The sequence below is a fragment of the Macrotis lagotis genome, chromosome X (assembly GCF_037893015.1).
Source record: "Macrotis lagotis isolate mMagLag1 chromosome X, bilby.v1.9.chrom.fasta, whole genome shotgun sequence".
NCBI lineage: Eukaryota > Metazoa > Chordata > Mammalia > Peramelemorphia > Peramelidae > Macrotis > Macrotis lagotis.
Window position 1 is genome coordinate 598,321,608 of NC_133666.1, and position 26,972 is coordinate 598,348,579.

General features: G+C 35.7%; 1 protein-coding gene across 1 annotated transcript in view; it reads right to left on the reverse strand.

The window, feature by feature from the left end:
* Nucleotides 1-26,972, reverse strand: part of OC90 (otoconin 90) — a 42,378-nt gene that overhangs the window by 14,423 nt on the left and 983 nt on the right. The window contains 8 exon segments of the mRNA XM_074202131.1: nucleotides 2,246-2,347; nucleotides 8,109-8,162; nucleotides 9,690-9,740; nucleotides 13,628-13,675; nucleotides 17,396-17,437; nucleotides 19,072-19,200; nucleotides 19,595-19,707; nucleotides 25,720-25,894. Coding sequence (XP_074058232.1) covers nucleotides 2,246-2,347; nucleotides 8,109-8,162; nucleotides 9,690-9,740; nucleotides 13,628-13,675; nucleotides 17,396-17,437; nucleotides 19,072-19,200; nucleotides 19,595-19,707; nucleotides 25,720-25,894 — 714 coding nt within the window.

The following is a 26,972-nucleotide window of genomic DNA, read 5'->3' on the forward strand; positions in this document are numbered from 1 at the left end:
ACCAGAAACAAAAATGAAAGTAGAAATATGCCACAGGTCAACATCAGAAAGAAGTCTCCCCCAAAAAACTTTCAGGAACATTATGCCTAAATAATCCAAACATTTCAAGTCAAAAGGAAAAAAACAAAATACTAAATACTACAAGTATCCAGAAAGCAAGAATTTAAATTCTAAAGAAACATAGTCAAGATAACATACAATTTTGCAACAACTACATAAAGAAATGGAGAGCTTGGAATTCTATATTATAGAATGCAAAGATTATAGACTTACAACCAAGAACAAGTCTGATCTAATAGGAAACAGAACTTCTAATATTAAAAGAAAGAAAATGGACCTTGCAGTAAAATATTTCTCTCAAATCATGCTTGACAATATACCAAAAATATTTCTAGCAGCTTATTTGTTTGTTTGTTTGTTTATTTATTTATGGAATACTGTAAGAATTGATGAAAAGGGATGATTTCAAAGAAACATGGAAAGATTTTTATGAACCGATTCAGAGTGAATAGAATTAAGAGAACAATTTATGCAATAACAATATTATAAAGAATCGGTTTTGAAAGATTTAGAAATTATGATCAATGCATATTATTTTAGAGATCTCATGATGAAACATACTGTCTGCTTTCTGCTAGAAAGATGATGAATTCAGGGTATAGATTGAGTTCTTTTTTTTTCAAACATTGCCAACTGCCAATAGAATAATTTGTTTTTGCTTTACTATAAGTTTTTTTGCTAGGGGGTTGTTTTTTTTTCTTCTTTCATTATTGATGGTGTGCAGAAGTGGGGAGGGAAAGAGTTAAATTTTCATCAATAGAAAAACTAAAATTTAACTTAAAAAATAAATTTTCTATTTTACTTTCAAAGATGCCCAGTTATGTTTTCTTTTTTTTCTCTTCTATGCATATTTTTTTTTTAGGTTTTTGCAAGACAAATAGGGGTTAAGTGGCTTGCCCAAGGCCACAGAGCTATCTAGGTAATTATTAAGTTATCTGAGGTCGGATTTGAACTCAGGGACTCCTGACTCCAGGACCAGTGCTCTATCCACTGCGCCACCTAGCCACCCCTTTACATTTTTTTTAATGTTGAAATAACCATTTTATTTTGTGGGGGTGGAACAGCTCTAAAGCCAGTTTGTCTCTTACCTTCTTCTAGCAAATATGACTTATTTGTTGTTATATGTTATGTTATATATATATAATAAGGTGTGCATTTACATATACATGTTTATGTATATGTGTGTGCTTTTTGGTGTGTGTATATAATTGATTGATTATTTCCCTTTATAATCAAAGATAACCATGGCATCATATAAATGGTGGCATGACTTGCACACATGTTGATTATAGTGAGAGAAATGTTGTGTTAAAACATCCCTCTTTTTATCTCTTCCCAAATCCCATAGTCTGATCTAATAGGAAACAGAACTTCTGATGATAGTCTGGATACAGGGGGAAGACTTTGGCCTTTTGGATGGGGTCTTTCCCATATTATTGAGGTTGAATATGTATTTATAATAAACCCTATTGGTTTCCCCCCTTTTCAGATTTCTTTTGGTGTTTTCTTTCCCTATTAGATTATAAATTCCTAAAAGGTAGAGATTATCTTTTTCTTATTTGTATTCCTAATATTGAGGACAGTGTCTGGTATATAGTAAGTACTTGCTGAATGTTCATTGAACTGAACTCAAAAATGCATGCATATAGATATTCATATAGCATATACACATAGAACTAGCTATAAATATATGTTAACATATGTATATATGTATATGTGTGTGTGTGTGTGTGCAACATCAGTTACTTGGCCTAAGTGACTTCATTTTAAAGCCCAATTTAGATTTTGAGAATGTAACTCTTAACCTTCATAAAGTGTCTTATGCATCTTCACTAATCTCATTTTCTCATAATTATGTGTTCCAATAAAAAATACTTTTGTCCTTATATGAAAGTCGCTTATTCCTATCTATAAAAAGCAATGCCAGTTTGAATAGAGCTGACCGCACCCAACACTTTTTGTGCTAAAAAAACCTTTTGTGTTATTTCCTGAATTTGCCTGACTGATCAGGTGAAGTAATATCAAGAAATTCTATCTATCTTGGATCCAGTGTTTTAATTTTGTCAGTTTTGGACCTTAGGATCCAAATTCTTCTTCCAGTAACTTAATGGCTTTCTCATATCTATGAGGGTAGGAGGGGTTCACTCTACTTAGATCCAAGGACAGGGTTGACATTCTTACTCACCTTTTTCTCCTGTCTCCTTAGGAATCATATCCAAAGCTTCCACATCTGACTCCCCAGATTTAGGGCCAGACAGTTTCATTATGGAAACAGCCTGCATGGGTCCTAAAATCATATAGATAGCTCATATGTTGAAATCATTTATTAGACAGATTAGTCATAGACCCTTCCTAAATGCAGAGATGTGAGTAGGGTCTATCCAAAAGACCAAGACCCTTTCTTCTTACTTTACATATGCTGGGTTGGCAAATCTAAAGTTCTGCCCAACGAGAATTCATTGAAGCCTAGTTCTCCAAGGGTGAATGTCTCTGCTGTACTCTCTAATGGTTTTATTTCCATGAGGGCTGTGATTGGAATTATGAGATGGTTCAGAATGATACCTCAGAAAGAACAACCTGCTTAGAGTCAGAGACACAGGTTGGAGGTCTGAACCGTACAGTAGTATTCTATTTGATAAATCACAGCCCCTTCCTATGCCCTCATTTCCTCACCTATAAAACATTACACCTTAACTTCATAAGAGAATACTATTACACCTCTTAACTCCTTCAACCACTCTGGTCAAACAGGTATTTTTGTTTTTAAATCACACAGGCCTTTTTATCAACCATCTCTATGTCTGGAACCAACTACCTCCTGAAATCCCATTTAGAATCTGTCCTTTCCACTAAAGTCCAGGTGCAGTGTCTTCCACATGAGACATCTTCTGATTTTCCTAGCTTCTAGAGCTGTCTTCCAAATTATCTTACCTTTAGTTTGGGCATACTTATACATTGGGTGTCTTCTTTCCCCTTCTGGAAGGGAGGTGCTATTTCATTTTTGTCTTTCTGTCTCCAGCACCTAATAGAGTACTGGGTACATATTAGGTGTTTAATAAGTACTTGACTTGCCTGAATACATGTAAACCACTTTGAAATACCAGAGAACAATATAAATGTGGGTTATAGTTCTTACCTTGATACTTCTATGATTTTATCAATATGTATAATTCAATTCAGTTTGTGAAATGTGAGCAATACAGATAAACCTCTACCTTCTCATATCCTTGCCCAAGGGCCTCCCATAAATTCTACTAAAGAAGGACTTGACCCAATCCACTGGGAGTCTCTGTTTAGTTCTTCTTACACTGAATGTAAGTAGATCATGTGCATTGTTCATTGGTTGATGTACTACATATGTTACATAGTACAACCTGCTTCTGATTAGTTCTCCCTTAATCTTTGACTGACCCTCAAATTTAATTCTTTTGGAGATATGTTATTCCATAATTCAGAGCCTTATACCATTAGCATCAGAATTTTTATATACATACATACATATATATACATACACACACACACACACACACACACACACACACACACATATATATATATATATATATATACACAAGTATATACATCCCTGTTGTTTCATCTTTCAAAGATGAGTTTTAGAGCAGGTACAGGAGAGAACTTATTGGAATGGAGTCAATAAAAGGGGCAGTTCTTTTGAATCAAATAATAATAGTTTTTGAAAAATGTTAACAATATCTGTAATTTTCATTCAACCATGTGACTTATAAGATGTGGTCTATTGCAGGATAATTTGCCCAGAGATTATCTGTTACCTTCTTATACCATCTTCAATGATAGCCTCCAATCTAGTCCAATCTAATAATCTTACATATAGATCTGACAATGTCACTTCAATGATCTAAAAATCTTCAGTGCTTCAGGTTATCTGGTCAAATTCAAACTCTTCTAACTAGCATTCAAGGTCTCCCACAATCTGGTATCATCTTACCTGTTTTGTCTAACTCTATACTCTTCTCCCTATCCATTGCATGTTTGGCTCCAGTTAAACAGGACTGCTTTAAGTCTTTCCTCCAAAAACTCATACTTTTTTTTTCAGACTGTTTCCAGACTCTGGAATTAAATCCTTTGATGGGGGTCTATATTATATACAATTTTTTGTTGATATGGGAAAATAGATTTGGGGACTATTAGTTGTTTCTATTTTCTCAATTGCTTTTTGGGAGTTTGTGAGGTGGGGGAAATATGACAATAAAATTCTTGTATCATCCCCTCTCTTTCAGATATCTTGAAAATTCCCCAATTCACTCCAAACTGTTAATTCTAGCATAAGTCTCCTCTTTATAGAGTCTTAGTCTACTCTGAATTTTCTCACCAACTTTGTTTCCTTTTGTGATGGTTCTACTTACTCTTACATACTATACATTGGAGATTGTGATATTAAAACCCCCAAGTAGTGACTTCTCTATCATTGATGGAAAAAAGAGAAGATAACATAATTCTTTATAGGTCTTATCCATTTTTTTTTGCCTCCTGTTCTCCTAGCTTTTATCTTTAAATATTCTTCATATAAAATGGTTTAATTGAGTTTTGTCACATTTCCTGCAAACTTACTTTTTTCCGGCATTGGAAATTATTACCATATCAGTAACCAGTATTTTCCTGTCTTTTAAAATACAATAAATTTCATCTTAAAAATATTATGTGGGGGCAGCTAGGTGGCGTAATGGATAGAGCACTGGCCCTGGAGTCAGGAGTACCTGAGTTCAAATGTGGCCTCAGACACTTAATAATTACCTAGCTGTGTGGCCTTGGGCAAGCCACTTAACCCTATTGCCTTGCAAAAACTAAAAAAAAAATATTATGTGGTGCTCACCATATCACAAGTCTCCTCACTCTTCTCAAAGTATTCATGATAAATGGACATGAGGCTTCTGTATAGTCCTCAAAGCTTTTGCTTTTCTCCTTTTCTCTATGTTTTCCACTTTCTTTGCTATTTTTCCCCCTTTGCATAGAATGGGTGAGATATTATTAACTATAGCTAGATTTAATATAGCATTTTGAATTTTTCAGAGTTTTATATATATATATATATATATATATATATATATATATATATATATAATCTAATTTTATTCTCACAACATCCTTGGGAAGTGGTATTATTGAGGCAGACAAGTATAATTGGGATAAGTGACTTGCCTAGGGACACACAGCTAGTAAAGTAAGGATCTGAATTCAAATTTTTCTGACTCTAGATCCATCACTCTATCCACCTATCACCTTAATTGGTCTCCATTTAAAGGTATATTTGTTTAATTTTGTTGGTCTTCCTGAGTTCTTGATAGGGCTTCTTTATCTCATTGTTGTTTGCAACAGAGAGCAAAAAGTTATAATTATCTTCATGGTTGTCTTTTTACAAATGTTTACCATAAGTAATACAATAAGAAATGATCTATGAAATGATGCTTCCTCTTACATTTTGGTGAGCAGGAAGGGGACTATCAAAGGAAAGGAATAAGATTCATATAGTGCCTGCTATATGTCAAATAATGCTAATAGTTTTATAAATATTATATAATTTGTTTCCCAGAGAAGCCTTAAGAAGTGGGTGCTGTTATTATCCCCATTTTACAGTTGAGGAAATTGAGGCAAAGGAAAGTTAAGTGACTTCTGCATGTATAGCATGTAGAAGGAGAACCATCACAAAAGAAAAAAAAAGTTGGTGAGAGAATTCAGAGTAGACCAAGACTCTACATGGAGGATATATACACAGAAGAATTAACACAGTTTGGAGAGAATTGGGGGATTTTCAAGATGTCTGAAAAAGAGGGGATGATACTGAATGCTTAGAAAAGTCGAGAATTTTATTATATTTTCCCCATCTCACAAACTCTCCCATATAGCTATTAAGTGTCTGAGACTGGATTTGAACTTGGGTCTTTCTGACTCCAAACTCAGTGTAATAAAGTATCAACTATTTTATTTGGTTCTCCAAGGAGAAATACAAGTGAGTCATCTTTCCATTTTGCTAGAACTTTCTTTTGTCTTTTAGTATCGTTTATAACAAAAATGCCAAGACTGATATAATTCAATTCCTCTATTGGTTACTAGGCAAGGATCTCATGTTTATTGACAACAAAGTTAAAGTCAATAGAAAGACTAAAATTTGTATGATTTCTACCCTTTGCCCTTTAAAAAAAAAAGAAAAGTAAAAAACCTCTATTATTACTGCAAAAAACCAGAAGGTGGCCACATAAGACCGAGGACAATTTTATACATAATTTTTCTTCATGGGTTTCCATTACCAAGGGGCCAGTCTTCTGGTCTACTTAACCAAGTTGGCTATACTGTTGTCATTGTGAGCCTACTAGAATTCAATTTCTTAGTATGACAGAATTTGCCTGATCTTGTACTTCATGTTCATGGTCATTGAGAACCCAGGGCTACTCATGCCATTATTTTTCACATTTGAACAGAGTTTCTAGAATGATAATATATATTCTCATCCAGTCTACCTCAGTTGTTTCCTGTGATCATAAAAGACATGATTTAAAGTAAAAATCAGTGTTTTGATATGATACACATTCTTCCTTCTTTTCCTTACTTGGGACCCAAACTGACTCATGAGAATTAGAAGTTAAATTTTTAGTCTAAATATTTATACCTTGGAAATCATTAAATACTACAAATAAGGACTTAATTTATTTTGTTGATCATCTAGACCAGGGGCAAGGGCACAGCTGTCCAGTGCCATATTGGTGTGCCAAGGCAACTGCAGGCAGGACTCAAGATTCAATAAATATATCAGCATTTTGGGGGTGAATTGATTAAATATTTAACCAGATATAGCATGAGAATGATGTTGTAAATATCCAAACGTCCCTTGGCAGAAAAAAAAGATTTCCCACCCTGATCTAGACTCAAGAAAGTAATAGAGAAAATGTTGATATAAAGCAGATTAAATTTTTTTTAAATGTCTGAGGTCTATTTTGTCTCACTATATAACTGGTAGTTAATTTTTATTCTTCATCTGAGACTCTTTGGTTATGTGACTTAACTGTGGTTTTGCTTAATCTTGTAAAAGACAATTTGTCAATCAATCAATAAACATCCATTCATATTGCAGGCATTGGTCAAGGGCTAGATATGCCAATGTTGTAGGGCCTGTGTCACTGTTTTAATTATCCACAGGAGGATAACAACAGAAGCGTTTACCAGGTGGCACTCTGTTTCACTCACTTGCTCAAGAATATTCTTAGAGGCTATAGTATCACCCTTAAGTAGAACAATACCTAGAATGCTAGAACTAAAGTTAGTTTGAATTCTGCCTTAGACTTATATTAGTTCTGTGACTCTGTACAAGTTACTTAAAAAGCAAACAATGCATACCTCAATTTCCCCATCTTTAAAATAAAGATAACAATAGCAGCTAGCTCTCAGGTCTCAGGGTGGTTATGAGGAGAAAATGTGTTGATAATAACTATAATTATAATGAGACAATTGTAAAGTGCTTTTCAAATTTTAAAAATACTAAATAAATGGTATTATAATTATTAACTATTGTAGTCCCCGAGGTTGTTTCTAATACTGGCAAGCCCAATACAGGGTTGGTGCTAATCAGTATGAATCATTTCCCTGATTGCCAGACAAATTAATCTAAGTAATAAAGTGAAATATTGCTCAAAATATGAAATTTACTATCTGTAGGTTTAACTTTTAGTGAGCTATCTGATAGGATTCATGATAGTTGGTCCATCTCAGCAGCTCTGGATCTTTCCATGGTTTTCGGTCTTTGTCCATGTTTTTAAAGCCCCCAACCTTCATCCCAAGTGCTCAGAATAGTAATTATTGTATGCTCTGCTAACAATAATCGCTAAATTAATATTTCTTGAATTGACATCAATTCTCCTGACCACCTTAATTATTTCAATTGCTCTCTTTGTACCATTGTATGAAATGCATTGTCTCTTTCCTGGCCCTCACACCCCAAAACACTTGGCTTCATTAATCTGTTCCATAGCCAAGGAATAAAAATATCCATGGCAAAAAAAAATCCATGGGCCACTTACCTAGCAATGCCACAGTCTCTGGGGGTATTGTGCCTTCATGGCCTCTGACAAAAGCTGAACAAAAGAGAAATAATATTACCATGCAAGCTGATTCATCCCATTCCTAACCTTTGTTCTCAGAAGATAGAATCTATTATGGTCAAAGAGAAAGCCAGAGACCCTGTAAACTCTTCCTGGGTTCCTATCACATGTGGGTTTCCATGAACTGGGAACAACAGGACCAGTTGAAAGCAAAAGACTATAAATCCAAACAAGTGTTTATTGATTAAGAGCAGAAAAAACTAGTTGATCCTGAAATCACCTAAAGCAAAAGGGTTGGGTAAAATTCATCTGCTTTAAAATGAGGAAGCAAGTACTTCCCTCCCAAAATATATAAAGATTTTTGGACCAAATGGAAAGGTAGAATGTGAAAAGTAGAGTCTGCTGGAAAGAGAGGGTCACTTTGCTGAGATTCAATTTCTCCTTCTGTAAAATGAGGATAATATGAAGCATTGATTCAGATGAGGAAAACCCAGATTCAGACTCTAACATTAACATTTTTCATGAGTTGTTGTTGCTGTCTCTGGCGCCTAATGATTGAGTGACCCATGATAAGTCACAACCATTTAGTACCTGAGGCAACTGAAAAAGATTAATAAGTTGCCAAAAGATGCTCATCTGCATCGATGAAGAGTTCCCCACACCAACAAGATCACATATCTTATCCTTCCTGTCAAAATAATGATGATATCTGGCATTGTCTCCCCTTCCTGTTTTCTGTTGTAGCAAATATTCATGGGAGTCACATGGGAAAAAATTTCTGACTCTTCTATATGTTATTCAAGGCTCTCTACAACCTGATAGCACCTGCCTCTCTATGTGCTCCATGCTCCAAATAACCTGGGTAACTCGCTGTCTTTCAAATATAATCAGGGCTTTCCTATCTCCTTGCCTTTGTATAGATTTTTAGCCCTCTTCCAATTGACTCTTCCTTCCCTTCCTCACCTGTGGAATTCCTGCCCATCTTTTAAAGGTCATTGCAAATATCACTTCAATCAGAAAGTTTCTGTGATTCTCTGAAAGTCTAAACTTTGTCATTTATTTAGCCCATCCTCAAATAGCATGATTTCCTATCCTTTGATAATCCCATTACTCCTAATTGAATGCTCCCCAATTCAACAGTGTGTTCCTAAAATATGACACCTAGAAATGAACGCAACTTTTTTTTTTATCTGGGGTCAGAGAAGGATTGAGTACGTTGAGACTGTTGTTTTCCTAGTCCTAGACACTGTGTCTATTTTAATTCAGCATTTGATTATGTCAGTTGTCATATTTTTGCTTCATCTTGAGTTTGCAAGTTCACTAAGACCAATCAGATCTTATTCAGATGCTGGTAAAAATGACACAATCCATCACTTAAGGTTTTTCTTGCTTTGTAGGATCTGGTTGGCATTTTACAATCCATTTCTACTCTCTTTGAGAATGGTCCCTCTCCCTTCTCCTTCATCTCTCTGCTCATTAAGTAGCAGAGGAGAATTTTAATCAAGATTATCTCCCTACAGAACTTGATAAATAATGTTGATGAAAATTCCTTCTACATACCTTCCACAGAAGAATCCTTCAAGCTGCTGTCTGTAGGCAATTCAGGAATGACTGTGAAAAGAGATCCAACTTGAATTAATAATCCAATCAGTGTAAATAACCAAGATACTTAGAAAATAGCTCTAGTCCAGGAATTCTTAACTTGGGTCAATGAACTTTTTTAATATATTATATATATATATATATATATATATATATATATATATATATATGATATATTGATATATTGATATATTGGTTATTGTTCAGTCATTTTGGTTGTGTCAAACTCTTCATGACTCTATTTGGATTTTTTTGGACAAAGATACTGGAATATGTTATTCCTTCTCCATTTCATGTTCCAGATAAGGAAACTGAAGCAAACAGGGTTAAGCTATTTGTCCAGGGTCATATACCTAATAAGTGTCTAAAGTCAGCTCAGGGAAATGAAGTCTTTCTGATTCCTGACCCAGCACTGTGCCACCTAGCTTCTTCATATTGATAAGTATTTTGACATATTTTATTTTTTTAAAAAAACATATGTGATCAAATTTCCTTTGTAGGTTTATGTGTTTTATTTCATTTCAAAATATAATTTTAAAAATAGTTCCTAGGGTTCACCACATTCCACAAGCGAATCATAGATATCCAAAGAAGCACAAACACACATACACACACATACATGTTAAGAACACCTGTTACAGTCCAGCCCCACAATTTTAAAGGTGAAGAAACTAGCCAAGAAAAGTAACATGACTTTTCTAAGATTATGCCCTATGTTAGGAGTAGAGCCAGGGAAACAACATGGATCTCTCAAGGAATAGTCTGATATTCTTTCTAACATATAGGAATGATTCCTATGAAAATGAAAATCTATTTCTGGATTGGAATAACACATTAATACTCATTCATCTTCTTGCACAGAGGAGTTTATTGGGCAAAAAAGAAAGCATGCAATGCACTGAGGGCAGAAGTGTTTTAATGAACTACTCTGGTTGGGCTTGAAAGCTATCAACTGTTTCCATTCTATAATCTCTTTGACATACTTATCTTATAAACAAACAAGCCTTCTTGTTTTTCCCAGGACAGAACAATACATGCCTTTTCCCAGGCTCTCTCCCATGCCTGAGATGTTTTTCCTCCTCACCTCTGCTTCATAGAACCTCTAATTGCCTTCAAGACTCAGCTAAAATTTCACATGAGGCCTATCCTGATCTTCCCAGATATTAGTACGCTTCAGTATTACAGGAAATTCCTTTGTATTGATTGACTTTTTATGTCTGTTGTATGCATTTACCTGTATTCATGTTGTTGGATTTGCTTTTTTTTCCACTACTAGAATGCAAATCCCTTGCAGAAAGGAACTTTTTGTTTTTGCCTTTGTAACACTAGCACCTAGTATAATGCTAGGTGAAGCAGATATAGTCTTCCCTGGATTCAGGAAAACTTGAGCTTGAATCCTATCTCATAAACTTATTAGCTATGATACCTTGGGAAAGTCACAACCTTTCTTAGTTTCAATTTCTTCCATCTGTAAAATGGCAGTAGTAATAGTACTTTAGAGAGTTGTTATGTGGACCAAATGAGATAACATATATAGATTTTGCTAATTTTATAATATAAATAAATGGTAGCTATTTTAACATACAACCCCTCCACCACCATCACCACTCTCACTCTTTTTCCTCCTCCTCTTCTTCCTCCTCTTCCTCTGCTTCCTTGTCTTCAATGTCTTGGATGAAGGCATCCAGAGAAGGGTAGTGAGAATGATGAAAGGTTTCAGGATCGTGCCAGATGAAAATTAATAAGAGGAACTAGGGAGCTTTTGGACTGAAGAAGACTTAGCCAGGGGAACGGCAACTGATTCCATAGAGTTGAATGACTGATATACAGAAAAGGGTTTTTGTGTGTGTGTGTGTGTGTGTGTGTGTGTGTGTGTGTGTGTGTGTGTGTAGGTATGTGTTGGTATCCAACTCTGAAACTCCATGTGTTATTTTCTTGGCAAAAATACTGGAATGTGGGTGGCTAGGTGGCACAGTGCATAGAGCACTGGCCCTGGAGTCAGTAGTACCTGAGTTCAAATCCAGTCTCAGACACTTAATAATTACCTAGCTGTGTGGCCTTGGGCAAGCCACTTAACCCTGTTTGCCTTACAAACAAAACAAAACAAAACAAAACAAAACAAAACAAAACAAAACAAAACCTAAAATTAAAAGGACCTTTCATGTCAGGCTATGAGTTCCCCCTCATTGGGAATATTTAATCAAAGACTGAATGACAGTTTAATTGAGGATATTTTAGGGGAGATTCTAAGTTAGTCATGTATGATTTGGACTAGCTGACCTCTAAGATCTCTTACAGCTCTGTTTCTAATATGGGAGGTCCAAGAAAACTTAAAAGTAGCCATGCTTCTTAGGGGCTGGGTATGGATGGTTATCACATGGTAAGTCTTAGAACTATACTGGATTTTCTCAGGAAGGGCAATAGACCCAGAGAAAAGGGGAAATTTGAACTTTAAAATGGGGAAGCAATATGGCACAATATGGCTATATAGTCCCAAGAACCAAATTCAAAATCCTATTTTAGTTGTTTTTTTTTTTTTTTTATGATGTTAGGCAAATCACCTAACCTTCTTAGGTCTCAGTTTCCTCATCTGTAAAATGAGGGGATTGAACTAGATGACTTTTGAAGTCTGTTCTATACCTACATCTTTGATTGCAATAACTTGACCTAGAGGTATGATCTTGGGCAAATAACTCATTGATTACTTATCCAAGGAGACTTTCTCATAGACTTATAGGAATTAGACTTTTAAAACCATCTAGTCCAATCCATTAATTTCACAAAAGACAAAAGTGAGGTAGCCACAGAAGTGAAATATCTTGCCTAAATCAGTCATAATGTGCATACAATGGCAGACCCAAATCCAGGGCATTTACCACAAACTCTACTTGCTATGGGAAAAGAAGGAAAATTTTTGAAGACTTCAGAGAATTGGGACCTTAGTTTGCTCAACTTTAAAACAGGAGTGGGATCAGATGATCTCCATGGCCCTCAGGGTCACGGGAGTCACCTCTGACAAAGTCAGCAATATTTCAATAATAGTCACTTAATAAGTCAGATACTATCTATGCTAAGTGCTGGAAATACAAATAGAGGCAAAAAGACTGTCTTTGCCCTCAAGGAGCTTACAATCTAATTGTTGGGAGGGGCATGATAAAACTATATGGAGGATAAAAAGAAAAATAACAGAAGGAAGACATTAGAATTAAGGGTCAGGAGGTTAAGGAAGGTTTTCAATAACAGGTGGGATTTGTTTTCTTTTGGACATTTGGAAATGTCTACAAAATCTAAATCTGACATCATCAAAGTTCTCTGCTAGTAATTCCCACTTGAGTCATCTTTTTGACTATTATTAAACCTATTTATGTACTAGTTACTCCAAACAAAACTCAAGTGAGTCCTTAGCCAGTTAATGTGGCAGGGAAGGAGTCTGTAGATAAGCATCAGGAAAAGGGAAAAAATAGAGAAAGATTAGATGCTAACACAGGGTAGGAATATTAAAAGCAATACCAGCAAAGTTTATGTGTCTCTCTACAGTTTATGAAACTGCTTTATTTATAACTACTCTATAAGCCTGTAAGGCAGAAATTATTACTCCCATTTTAAAATGATGAAACTAAGGCTCAGAAATAATGTTATGGCAAAAAGAAGATGGAATTTGGAATCCAAAAGATTGGCTCAAATACCAGCTCTGCTGATTATTCTGTTTCATCTTGGATGTCACCCTACTTTTAGGGCTTTATTTGTAAAACAGGGAGATTGGATGAGGTGAACTCTGAGGTCCCTAGCAACACTGAGGTTCTATATTCCTGGGATGCCATGAGCCACAGTAAGTGAATGAGCAACAACATATTATCTTTTGTAGTGTTTCTTTTGTATTTTTTTTCATACGATACCTTCTGCTCGTGCAGTAGATGTCAGAGAGCTCTTATGAGCAAGAAGATCTGTGGAACAAAGAAGACTACTTTAAAGTCAAACAAACAAACCTTCATTATGAAGTTTAAGAATAATATGCCATAACAGAAGTAGTCAAGAAAGGGCTATCATTCTACCAGAGAGGTTGCCCAGCCTGATTAGGATTTTCACAGCTAAGGTTTGTGACTAAAATAAAATGATAGAGATGAGACAACTGAAACCCTAAGAGAAGGACCTTGCCAAGATGATAGGAAAGGATGCTGGGTTAGAGGTATATCATGATACAAGTTAACGTGTTTCTGTGAACCATAATTGGCCCAGTCCTGCCCCAGATTTGCGAGATATATATATAAAATCTTTTTTTTCCTGTTATCCCCCACTTGTATCTCACATGGTGGTGGAGGTATAATTTCAAGAGTTTTCTGAAACTTATGGTAGACAAAGTGTAACTGGTGCTGAATCCTAACCCTACTGGTAACTCAGTAAAGACTTTTTGAGTAATTCTTTGTATTCTCTGAGTCTTAATTTCCTTATCTTTCCAAGAGAAAGGTGACCTAGACCATAATCTCTTTCCTGTATCAAATCCTTTGATCCTATGAACTTGGAGTATGATGTGGAATGAAATTATCTTCCTCCCCCACTTGCCTTGGCCCCTAATGATGCTTTGGTCTTGGATTTAGTAGCAACACAATAAATTCCGTATATAAAAGAGGAAAGAATGCCACAAAGGAGCATGGATTCTGACTAGAATTTCCACACTCATATCATTCAGCAAATAATTTACCTTATTTGCTTTGACTATAAGACTCCCAGAGGACCCCACATATCATTTTCCCTCCTATTCACAGGAAAAACCTTGGAGAATCAAGGATGAGCCAAAATATTATTGTTGGATGACCCAAATTCCACCATAATCATTCTTATCTTTATTATCAACTTGAATGAAATGAATTTATTAACTACTTAAAATGTGCTTCTATCCTGGGAATAAAAAATACAAAAGTTCTGTATAGAGTCTTTTCCCTCCAAAAAATCACAATCTAATTGAAGGAAGCAACACATATGAAGAATAAGGTCAGCATCTTAAAATCATACAGATTCCATTGTTTTAAATTTCATGGTAGACTGACTTGCTCAAAATCACATAGCCAGTCATTGACAAACCCAGAACTGAAGCCTAGGTCTGATAACAACTTCTGATATACATATACTCCTTAGTCACAATGCTTTCCCATCATTCCTTTGTCTCATTCCAATATCTCAGTTCATAGAAATGAGAGTATTCTAGCATTGGAAGACAATTTTCAGATCATCTAATACAATCTGTAATCCCATGACCCTCTTATTCTATAGTCAATCAATAAACATTTATTAAGCACCTTCTTGTTATCAGGAATGGTGAAAAATCTGGAGATAAAAAGAGGCAAAAGATAGTCCCTACCCTCAAGGAGCTTACAGTCTAATGGGGAACTGGACGCTCTGTGAGGTTTTAAGTAATCATTCAAGGTCACACTGCTAGCAGTTAACAGAGCCAACACCAACTAACTACTAGTCAGTGCTCTTAACACTCACTATTCATCATGTTGATCATCCCTTGGAAAACCTATGATGGTCAGAACCAGAAAGGTCATGACATTTTTGGGAAGCTACCCAACAAGGACTAGATAATAGAATCCTGGAGTCATTAGTTGATCTTTTTGTATCACAGAAATTTTGAGTTAGAAGGTACCCCAATTTGTACCCATTCCCTCTCTAACTTCTCTTTGAAGGAGCAGGGGACTCACCAACCAACTTGAACTGAAACTACCAGACAGCTTCCAGGGGGAAGGGGGCTAGGTGTAAACCCATGCCAATGCATCATGGTGCTTGAACCATGGAGGAGGAAGGGTGTGGGATCCTTTAGAAGACCCAGCTGGTGATGAACTTCCTCACTCAGTCATGGGGAGATGAGCCCAGCATTACCTTGGTGAGGAGTGATTGCGAACAGATGTTTTTCATACTTTTCTGTCTGGTCTGTATGAATTCTCTTAGCACCGCTGAGCCCTCTACCTCAATAACATCATGATGCAGCCCACAGACCAGCTTAATTATCCAAGAGAGGCAACAGTGAGGGCAGGAGAAAAAGGGTACTTAATGGTCTACATCCTAACAAATGCAAATTCACATCTGTTAAGTACAGCATGGGGACCTGTTTTGCACTTGGATGTTTGAATTAGTCTCATTAAGGAAGGTAATTAATGTTTCCTGTTGTTGGGAGCAGAGGAAAAGCTGAGTTTGGGAATTTTAGCACATCTGCTGTCATGGATACTTCCAGCTTAACCCACCCATGCCCACTGGAAGATGCTTTTAATTAGGAAGAGACCTCTGATAGTGCATGGAGTACTGGACTCGAAGCCAGAGGAACTAGGTCCAATCTTGGCTCTGCCATTTATAGCCTAAGTAGATTTGGGTAAGTCATTTAACTGTTCTGAATCTCATTGTAAAATGAAGGGACTGCATTGGATGGTTTTAAATATCCTTTTTTTTTAGCTCTTATTCTATGATCCTATGAATCCTGACTTTTGCTGAAGCTGTATAGTACCAGGCAAGTCACTTTCATGCTCTGAGCCTGTTTCTTATCTATAAAATAGGGTAATAATATTTGAGAATTATGAAATGAATTAGATAACTGAATAAGTAGAGTTGAATAGATCCCTGATCCAGGAGTCAGGAAGACTTCAAATTCAGTCTCAGACACTTATTAGTTGTTTGATTCTAAACAAGTCCCTTCATCCTGTTTCCCTCAGTTTCTTCAGCTGCAAAGTGAGTTGTAGAAGGAAATGGTCAACCATTCCAGGACCTTTGCCAAGAAGACACCAAATGGCATCATGAAGAGTTGTACATGACTGAACAATAATAACAACACTATTATAAAACGAAATGAGCATTTTTTGCCTGTTCATTTGCTCAAATATTTCCTCAGACTGAGTCAGCTGGTGAAGGGCAATTTGTAAGCTTCTTCAGAATCATGATTTATATTTGAATGGAATTTTATGATTTCTCATATTATTTTTCTCATATTATGATCTTTCAGACTCAAACATTTTCTTATTTTATTCATAATACCTACTGGGAGTAAAGAAATGAAATGAGCATTTTTATTTCTTATTCCTTAGCCACAAATGGCTCCTCATCCTGGGCCCATGAGCCTAGTGATAATAGTGGATTATATTTAAATGATATTTTCTGATGAAATAGTCATGGAAGTAAGTTGTTTTTGGAAGCTTCTTGGCTTCCTTCAATTCTCAGCTAAAAGTTTTCAAGAACTTTTCCTGGTCCCCCTTAGTGCTAATGATTTACCTCATAAGCTACATTCAATTAATCTTGTTTATATCTTGTTTGTACATGGTTGTCTGCATGTCACCTCCCTCATTAGATTGTTTATTTCTTGAACACAGGGACAATTTTTATATTTATTTGTGTCCCTAAAACTTAACATAGCATAGGTACATTGTTGATTGATAACAAATGCTTGTTGACTTAGCAGACATATAGCAATGATAGTCCCCATTTTTCAGATAACTAAACAAAAGTTCAGAGTAACTAATTTCAAAGTCTCATCATGAGCAAGTACCTCATGGGATTGTTGTCAGGAAAGAATTCTGCAATCCTTTAAAGTTTAGGAGAACATTATCTGTAACCACCCATCTCTACCTTCCCATTTTAATGCTGCAGTATACAAATGAGATTTAAGGTCAAATGAGACTTACGGTCAGTTGGCAGGGTCATGACCTCTTCCTTGCTGTTTGTATCTGAAAAGTTAACATGTTGGGAGAGAAAATAGAGAGAGTTGAGCTTCCAAGCTCTCAAGCTGAGACTCAGAACTAAGGTTAAAAAGTCCCTTCAGGGACAGATAATAGAACTATAGGATTGTGAGACAGGACAAAATTAGAGAGGACTATGAAAAGATCTTAAGAATTCATTTCAGTTCATATTGAAACACCTTTGGATTAAGGCATTCACATCTACTCTAGAGAAGCATGAGATGAGTTATGATGTGGAATGAAGGGAGCAGAACCAAGAGAACAATGTACACATGAATAACAACATTGTGAGATGATCAACCTTGATAGATGCAGCTCATCTCAGCAGTTCAGAGAGCTAGGACAACTGTATTAGACTGGCTATAGACAATGTTATCCCCATCCAGTGAAAGAAAAACAAAACAAAACAAAACAAAAATAACCCTTCAGAATCTGATGAACACTTTATAAAAATATCTCTTATGTTATCTCTTTCCCTGAATCCTAATTCCTCATACTGAAAATGGCTAATCTGTAAAGTTGTTTATCAAGAATATGTTACAATGTTAACCTGATCAGTGAAGGGAGGGGGTGGGTGGGAAGGGACAGTGGAAGGAAATTTTGTAACTTAAAAAAAAAATATATATATATATATATATATGCATATGGATGAATGCAAAAAAATAATTCTTTTTAAAAATACATTCACATCTCCAGAAGAATGCTATCAAAAAGAAAGGATGCAACTCCTGACAGAGACACATGGGGTTGTGGCAACACAGGAACTAAGTGGGAATAGTTCACATTGTTATACTATTTGAGAGTTCATTAAGCTTTCCCCCCACCCCCAACAATAACCTTGAGAAATAGTGTGAGAATCAGTATTTCCATGTTATAAAGAAGACTGACAGAGGTGAGTTGGTACCTGAAGGTAGGAAGAACTGAGTTCAAATGTGACCTCAGACACTGACTCATTGTGTGACCCTGGCCAAGTCACTTTAACCCTGTTTTTCTTAGTTTTCTCATCTGGAAAATGTGCTCAAGAAGGAAATGGCAAATCACTACAGAATTCTTACCAAGAAAACCCTAAATGGGATCATGATGAGTTGGACATGACTACAACGACAGGACAACAACCACCACAAAAACTGAAATTCAGACCCAGCTTCTCCTGACTCAGTTCTCCTCCTGACATCTTAGTATTACTTAGTCTAAACTTTCTGAAAAAAAAATCATTTGAATGCAGCAGCCCAGCTGAAGAGCAAAAAAAAATACCCTTTGAGAACAAAGTAAAGCATATGGACTAAGTGGTTTTAAGTAATTCACTTATTAAAATAATTATTTAGCTTTTAGCTTTATTTTATTTTATTTTATTTTTTGTTCTCACATTCTCTACTGAGAGTAAAATAAATGAAATATGAATTTGCTATTCATTGACCACAATCAAGTTTAAGCTTCTTGGAAGTGAGAAACAAGATCTCCCCCAGATCTGAACACAGAGTTTGTAAAGTAACATACCCTTCATGATAGTTGTCATTGAATTATACTGGACAAAGGATAACTAACAAGGAAAAGAAGGTAAAGCCAGTGATTTACAGCAAGCATTGCTAAGAAAATGAGCAACTCAGTTTGGTTTTTCTTACCTGTAACTGTAGGCATGCAAAAGGCAGCATCAAAACCATTGAGGGAAGAGTTGATGTGTGAATGAAGAAGACACTCAATGGCAGTCTTATCACAATTACATAGAAGATGCTCACAAGGATCCATGGACTCTGGAGAGATGAATCAAGAAATGGAGAAGACTGAGAAAACTTTCCAACTCACTTCATTTCCCTCTAGACAACCTCTATGATCCCTCCCAACTCTAAATCCTAAATACTGTGAAGGAAGATTGGGCACCATAATCAGGATACCAAGTCAGTGTCCATCAAATTGGTCATAGCTTTGTTTCCAACTGGTCCTCACCCCAGACAGATAGAATAGAAGGGTATATAGGGTGATAAAATAGGAGGGGAAATCCTCTGGTTCAACTTCTGGACTCCCCTGGACAGTGGATTTCCTGAGAAGGAAGGAAAGTTCTTTATATCACCAAGCATACTATTTACATTAGAATCATCATGTCCCTATCCAGGATACCTTGGACTCATTGCAATGAATTTCACTTACCACAAGTAATGTCTTGATTGTCACAACTGATATCAGAGGAAAGTTTGGTTAGATCTCGGGCACACTCCAATTCAGCCGCATCTTCATAACATTTTCGGTGTTGGAAACAACAACTGGACATGTGGTTGGGGAGAAAATTAAAACTGTAGTTAGAGGAGTTAGAGGAAAGAACTCCTTGTTTATTTAATTGTCACTAGAATAAAGAAGTAGCAAATTTACTCCAGAAGGAGAATAACATAAGAGCTCCTTCCCTCTTGGTAAAGGAAGAGCATAAAATATTAAAATGTAGCATAGTTTATAACTAGGGTATGGAAGAAACCTTGAAATATAGAACATTAGAACTTAATTGTACCATGTAGAATGTTAAAATTATATGGAATTGTAGAGATTGAGGCCAATCCTTTTGTTTAACAGATGAAGAAACTGAGACCTAGAGAAGTGAAATGGTTTTGTCTGAGGTCACACAGGCAACTCAAAACCGCACCATGATTCAAATCCAAGTCTCCTCCATACTTGCTGAAGTAAATAAAAGCTGGGTGGCCACTAATGAAAGAACCTATTTTCTCCAGGGACAGTGCATTTGACCTTTAACTAGTTCTAATAATTAGGAAATTTATCCTTACACTGATTTCAATTCCTTTTTTGTCCCTTTAATTTGGCCCTGGTAGAGCAAATCTAATATCTCTTCTATAAGACAATCTTTAAAACATTCAAAGATAACTATCAGTTTTAAACTAAGCCCTCCTTCTTCAGGTTTAACATTCTCAGTTCATTTAACTAATTTTTGTACAGCATGATATTTTGCTAAATAGTAATTCATTTTAATTGTATTTTTATTAAATCATACTGCAAACAGATTACAGTCACTATCATTTATCAATAGGTGCTGTACTTTTTTTGTTGGCAAATAGTTTCATTGTCATGTAGAAAAAAATGAAGTAAAAAGTAGTTATCTACCTACAGATCAAATGATATCTATTGCAAAACTGAAATTAGAAAATCTATACTTCCAGCAGATTTAAAATAAAACCTTAGTGCAAGAAACATAACTAAGTTAACCACAAAATCAGTACTAATGAAAGAAGATGGAAAATTCTCCTATACAGAGATAGAGTCCCATGTTCAAGGCTAAAACAATATTCAATCATCTAAATAAGACTAAGTCAAAATTTACAAAATCCACTTTAAATTTTAAGTATCAGACTGTATATATCATAGACTAAAAATCTTTAAAATAGTTTTAATGAACTTCAGCAGGTATGAGATATTTACTTTTTTTTTTTGCAAGGCAAATGGGGTTAAGTGGCTTGCCCAAGGCCACACAGCTAGGTAATTATGAAGTGTCTGAGACCGAATTTGAACCCAGCTACTCCTGACTCCAGGGCCGGTGCTTTATCCACTGCGCCACCTAGCCACCCCAAGATATTTACTAATTCAAAGCTTTGACATCTCTCATTCAAATAAAAGAGCTAAAACTACACTTTCCGTACAGCATGATCTTAAGATTCTTCACCATCCCAGTTATATTCCTTTGGGTCAGCTCCATCTTTTGAGTGTCTATATCCTATCATCCTAGAAACTGTAAATATGTTATGGGTACAGGTCATATTTTGACATATCCCTAGAACAGGCTACTAGGGGACTTTGTTTAGGTTGATATCAACCCAGTAAACAAAGCTTTGTGTCTCCAGTTGCTTAACCAAGTACAATTATGTATATCTGTGTATGTGCTAATGTTCTACATGTATATGTGTATTACATAAATGTGTCTGTTTATTACATTCCTTGTATGTCTTATTGTCCTACATAACCTGACTAACTGGGTTATCTGCTTTCTATCTCTCCATCTTAATCATTAAGGATTTCATAATAACTGGCATTTTAAGGCTGACAATGTGTTTTACATAATGAATTTTATACTCCATAGGTATTTTGCCCCCACTTTACAGGTCCAGATAGTGATTTAGGATCATCAGCTCATAGATACAGAGATGGAAAGGAACTTAAAGGTCTTTTCATCTAATCCAAACACTTAATTTAACGGAAAAGAAACTGAGGTCCTTAAGTGAAGTGAACTGCCTGAAGTCACAATGATGGAGCTAAAATTCCAAATCCAAATTCATCACCTTTATGATGATCCTGTGCTGGTTCTGTCAAATTATTTGCTGAAACCAGGTACATTACATATATGTCTTCCCTCTAATCTAGTAACTGTGCAAAAAAATTCATTAGCACAGTGATACTATATTAGTAAGAACTCAATATATGTTTGTTGATTGATGGACTGGGTAATCAAAACTTCATATCTACCCAGGGCAAAAACTGACTTCAATCAGGAAGCCTGTGACATTTGAGATAGAAAAATAATGGGTCTCTGAATAAATTTACTAAGATTTATTCCAATTTGGTATGCAAATCTCCAAGGAAACTGCCTTTCCTCCAGTGTTCCCTCTGGGCTCCCAGTTCCCTCTCAGACGGGTGTGAAGAAAATGAAATTGCGTCTTCAACCACCCATCAATTTTCAACATGCATGATTTATTAATTCTGATATGGTCATGACTTTGATGGATTGCTATTTTGCTTCTTAGTCTCTGAAGCTTATACAATTGTGAATTTCCCATCCCTAACCCTGCAGAAGAAAAAGGAAGGTACTGGGGAATAGGGGAAGGATCTCTTCCTACCAACTCATTGAGCTGAATCTATCTCTCATTTCAGAATGTAAACATATATATTCAAGATCTCCTCCTTGCTGAGAGTTTGTGAGATAGAGATACATTTTTGCCTGGAGGTCTTTAAAATATGCGAAAGCTATTGGGAAGTTCAAAAGCAGAAGAATTTTTTTTAGTTTATTTGTTTTTTAATAATACATAAGTCATTAATCCTTCTAAAACATGGAAACTTCACTTTTAATAACTTAACTAACATGAGTGGAGAGGCCAAATGTGAATAATGACCTATATCAAGGGCTTAGCATGAATATATAAAATTTGTATTATGTTTAGACTTTTGCCAGACATTGAGGAATATAAAAATGAATGACAGTTTGTCCTGTGATAGATGATGATTTAATCATTTACTTTATTTCAATCATTATTATTCAGGTTGATATTATGCCATAGGGGCAGCAATTATTAGTGTCATATTTATCTATTAATATGCATTTAGTCAATCTAGTCAATTAATACTAATATAAAAATTATACATATAATACATATTTTAATATATTATATTTAGGGTTAGTTAGATTATTTCTTATAATGTAGGCTCCAAACTTTAAACAACAAAGTAACTTTAAAGTATAAGCTATAAGTTCACTAGCTTATTATAAAGCTCACTTGCCTAACCACGAGAATGCTGATTAAAGAACCTCCACCCTTTTTGGCCTGATGAGTACATGACCAAAGTCAAGATGAGTGAAAGGATTCCGGACCTCTGCCCTCTTTTGCTTGATCATTGTGACTAAGCCTAGTGTAGGTAGGACATTCTAATGTGGTATGGAAAGTCCCTCAAATTATGTTTGTTCCTCTGGACCATCCTCTCTTGCCCGACATAAGGAGGCATGCATCTTATGACCACTTTAATCAGTGGAGATGACTCTTGAGTCTTGCCCATCCTGGGACCACCTATGCTGATGTAGCAGCTCTTGATCAAGTTCTGTAAACCAATGAGACTCTGTAGTTTACTTTGCCTCTTCTGTATATCTGGATATCAAGAACCATCAAATTAAGACCTTGGAAAAGGGGGTATCTCATATAGTGAGAATGATCTGAAGTCCTATTCATTAAAGGGGGACCAGATCCCTTTAATAAATGGCTATTGACTTGGAGCTCTGCCTCAGTGTCTTTTATTGCAGATTGGAAAATTTTTGTACCCCATGGTCCTCAAGAAATTTAATAATAGGTCAAATTTACTTAGCTCTCTAGAAAATCTCTTTTTACAATCATTTTATTGGATTCTCAAAATCCTGTGATGTCAATAATGCAAAAATTTTCATCTTCATTTTATAGATGAGAAAACCATGTTGTTTAAAATTTTCCCAAGGCTTCATTGTAGATAAATGGTAGGGTCAGGATTTGAACTCAGGTCTTCTAGCTGCAAATACAATGCCCATTCCATTACATCTCCATATCTCCCAAATGATTTACTATGAGTAAAGTAGGAAAAAAAATCATGATTGAGTGAATGTTTGCTACATCAATATGTCAATAACCTATGGTTTCAGCAGTGTGGGTACTCCATCCATTAGCAGATTGCAACCCTCTATGACAATAGAATTATACTTTTCATTATATTATTATCTTAATATGTAATATTATTATTATAAATTATATTTTTTATAGTGTTTTAATGTTTGCTATGTAATATTTGTCAAACATTATCCCCTTTAATCCTCACAGCAGCCCTTGGAGGTAGGGGTTTTTATTATTCCCACTTCCCAAGGCAGACAAAGATTGCTCAGGGTCATACAGTCAGTTAAGTGTCTGTGTCTGGATTTGAACTAAAGTTTTCCCTAGTTGCTGTTGCCAAACATGTCATTGTTGCAGATTGTCTGATAGTAAATATCTCTAAATTTGCTTAACTGAGGCCTTGGACAACAGACATATAGTCTCTCACCAGATTCCCCTTAAAAGTTTTTCCAGCTTGGTAGATGCTGCCAAAATATCAGTGTTTAGAATCCAGCGGCATCTTCACACACAATATGTGTGCCCTTATAGTCTCTCTCTCTCTCTCTCTCTCTCTCTCTCTCTCTCTCTCTATATATATATATATATATATATATATATATATATATATATATATATATATGTATGTGTGTGTATATATACACATTCATGTGGAATATAACATTATGTGCATATATAGAACACATACAGTAAATATGAGAATATACACATAGATTTAGACATATGTATATATTCTTATATCCCTAGTTATTCACATAAATGTAAACTTAATTAGACTTAGACTTTTGCAAAAATAGAATATATACAGTTTTTCCAAAATGTCATGGGGTAGTTTTTATCTATTCAAACTTAAACTTTTGGTACATTATATAGCTCTCTAACTTCTAGTTCTAGTTAATTCTATGCATACATGATATATATGTGAATAAATTAATATAGCATTATATATATACATATAACCTGTTGTATTTCATGTGTATATTTATACATACATAACAACATCCATTCATATATACACACACATTTATTTGTTTAATCATTTCCAACTCTTTATGACCCCATTTGGAGTATTCTTGACAAAGAGTCTGGAGTGATTTGGCATAATATTCTCTAGTACATTTTACAGATGAGGAAACTGAGGCAAACAGGGTTAAGTGACGTGCCCAGGATCACACAAGTAGTAAGAGTCTGATGTCATATCTGAACTCAGAGATGAGTCTTTCTGACTCCAGGTCCAGTGCTCTATTCATTCTGCCATGTCTATCTATCTGCCTGTCTATCTATCTATCTATCTATCTATCTATCTATCTATCTATCTATGTATCTATTCATTTATTTATTTATTTATTTATTATTTATTTGTTTGTGTGTTTGTTTGTTTATATATTTATGTCTATTTGTTTATTTGTCTGTCTATCTGTCCATCCATCAATCATCCTATCTCCTCTCCTTTCCTATCCTAAGCTACCCTACCCTACCCTACCCTACCATATCCTATCCTATCCTATCCTTCCTCTCTCTCTCTCTCTCTCTCTCTCTCTCTCTCCACTTATATTTCTTCTTTTCTTTTTTAGGTTTTTTTTTTTTGGCAAAGCAAATGGAGTTAAGTGGCTTGCCCAAGGCCACACAGCTAGGTAATTATTAAGTGTCTGAGACTGGATTTGAATGCAGGTACTCCTGACTCCAAGGCCGGTGCTTTATCCACTACACCATCTGGCCGCCCCTCCACTTATATTTCTTATATTGATTTACTCACATTTCAATAAAGAACTTAATAATTTGAACTTTTCCAAAGTGGAATTATATGCCTTAAGAAATCAATGGACCCCTAAGCTACTACTCTCCCCCCTGTCTAGTTGATGATGCTAGTCATAGCTCCTGTTCCCTCTGTCAGCAAGTAAACTCCAGCCCCATCCCAAGTTTTTGATTCTAGGAACTCACCTGTCAGTCTCATCCACAGGTTGCCCCTCCATCTCAAACCGACAGGAGCAGCCATAGTCTTCAAAGTCCTTGGGGCAGAGGCCAGCCACACACTTCAACTTGTTCACAAAATGGAGCAATGCTGGAAAGTTGGTGAAGATGGCCTGTAGCCAGGTAAAGTGGGAGCCCAAGCAATCTGCAGAGAGGGGAGGAGAAAAATAAAGAAATTCTTTGGGAGTAAGGGCATGAAAATGAAGGGCTTCATCTAAATGCTCTAAGTAGTTCTTGTCCAGGTCACTCACCACCTTGACACCATCATGGTAGTCTTGGTCTAGAAGCATTTAGAGATCACTTAATATATGTCTGGCAGTGAGAGATTGAAGAGTTTTGCATGGTATCGGGCAAAGAGTCTTGGATGGGAATGAGAAGACCTGACTTGTAATCTCAGTTCTACTATTTTGTGCTTTTATTTTTTTAAATTTCATTTTATTTCTTTTTAGGTTTTTGCAAGGCAATGGGGTTAAGTGACTTGCCCAAGGCCACACAGCTAGGTCATTATTAAGTATCTGAGGCCAGATTTGAAGCCAGGTACTCCCGACTGCAGGGCCTGTGCTTTATCCACTGCGCCACCTAGTGGCCCCCGTGCTTTTATTTTCTTAGGAAAGTTTACTTACTGATCCTCAGTTTTTTCATCAGCAAAATGAATATAATACTAGTCATTATATAAAATATGAAATGGGAATAGCTAATCAACAATCTGAAAAGTTTATTGTTCAGACCACATGAGTGAATATAGATAAAATTCTTTGCAAACCTAAAGCACCGTTTAATGTTAACTATTGTTTGGTGGCACAGAAGATAGAGTGCCAAGCCTTCCTAAGTCAAATCTGATCTCAGACATATACTAGCTATGAAACTCAGGGCAAATTACTCAACCTTTCTAACCTCAGTTTCTTCATCTGTAAAATGAACTGAAGAAGGAAATGGCAAACCACTCTAGTATCTTTGTCAAGAAAACTCCCAAGGGGTCATGACTGAATAACAATAACAATATTACTATTACAGAGGGGCAACAGGGGAAGTGGAGCATAAAATAAGAAATTCTTTAGTTGGAGCTATGAAGTTAGACATGCTTCAGTAAATTAGTTTTCCTCTTTGACCCTCAGTAAGAGGGACTTCTACAAAAGAGGATACATTTTTCTTAGGCTCTGATACTCTATTCTCGAAGTGGCAGTTCTTATATAATTCTAATATAACCATTATATATTTATATG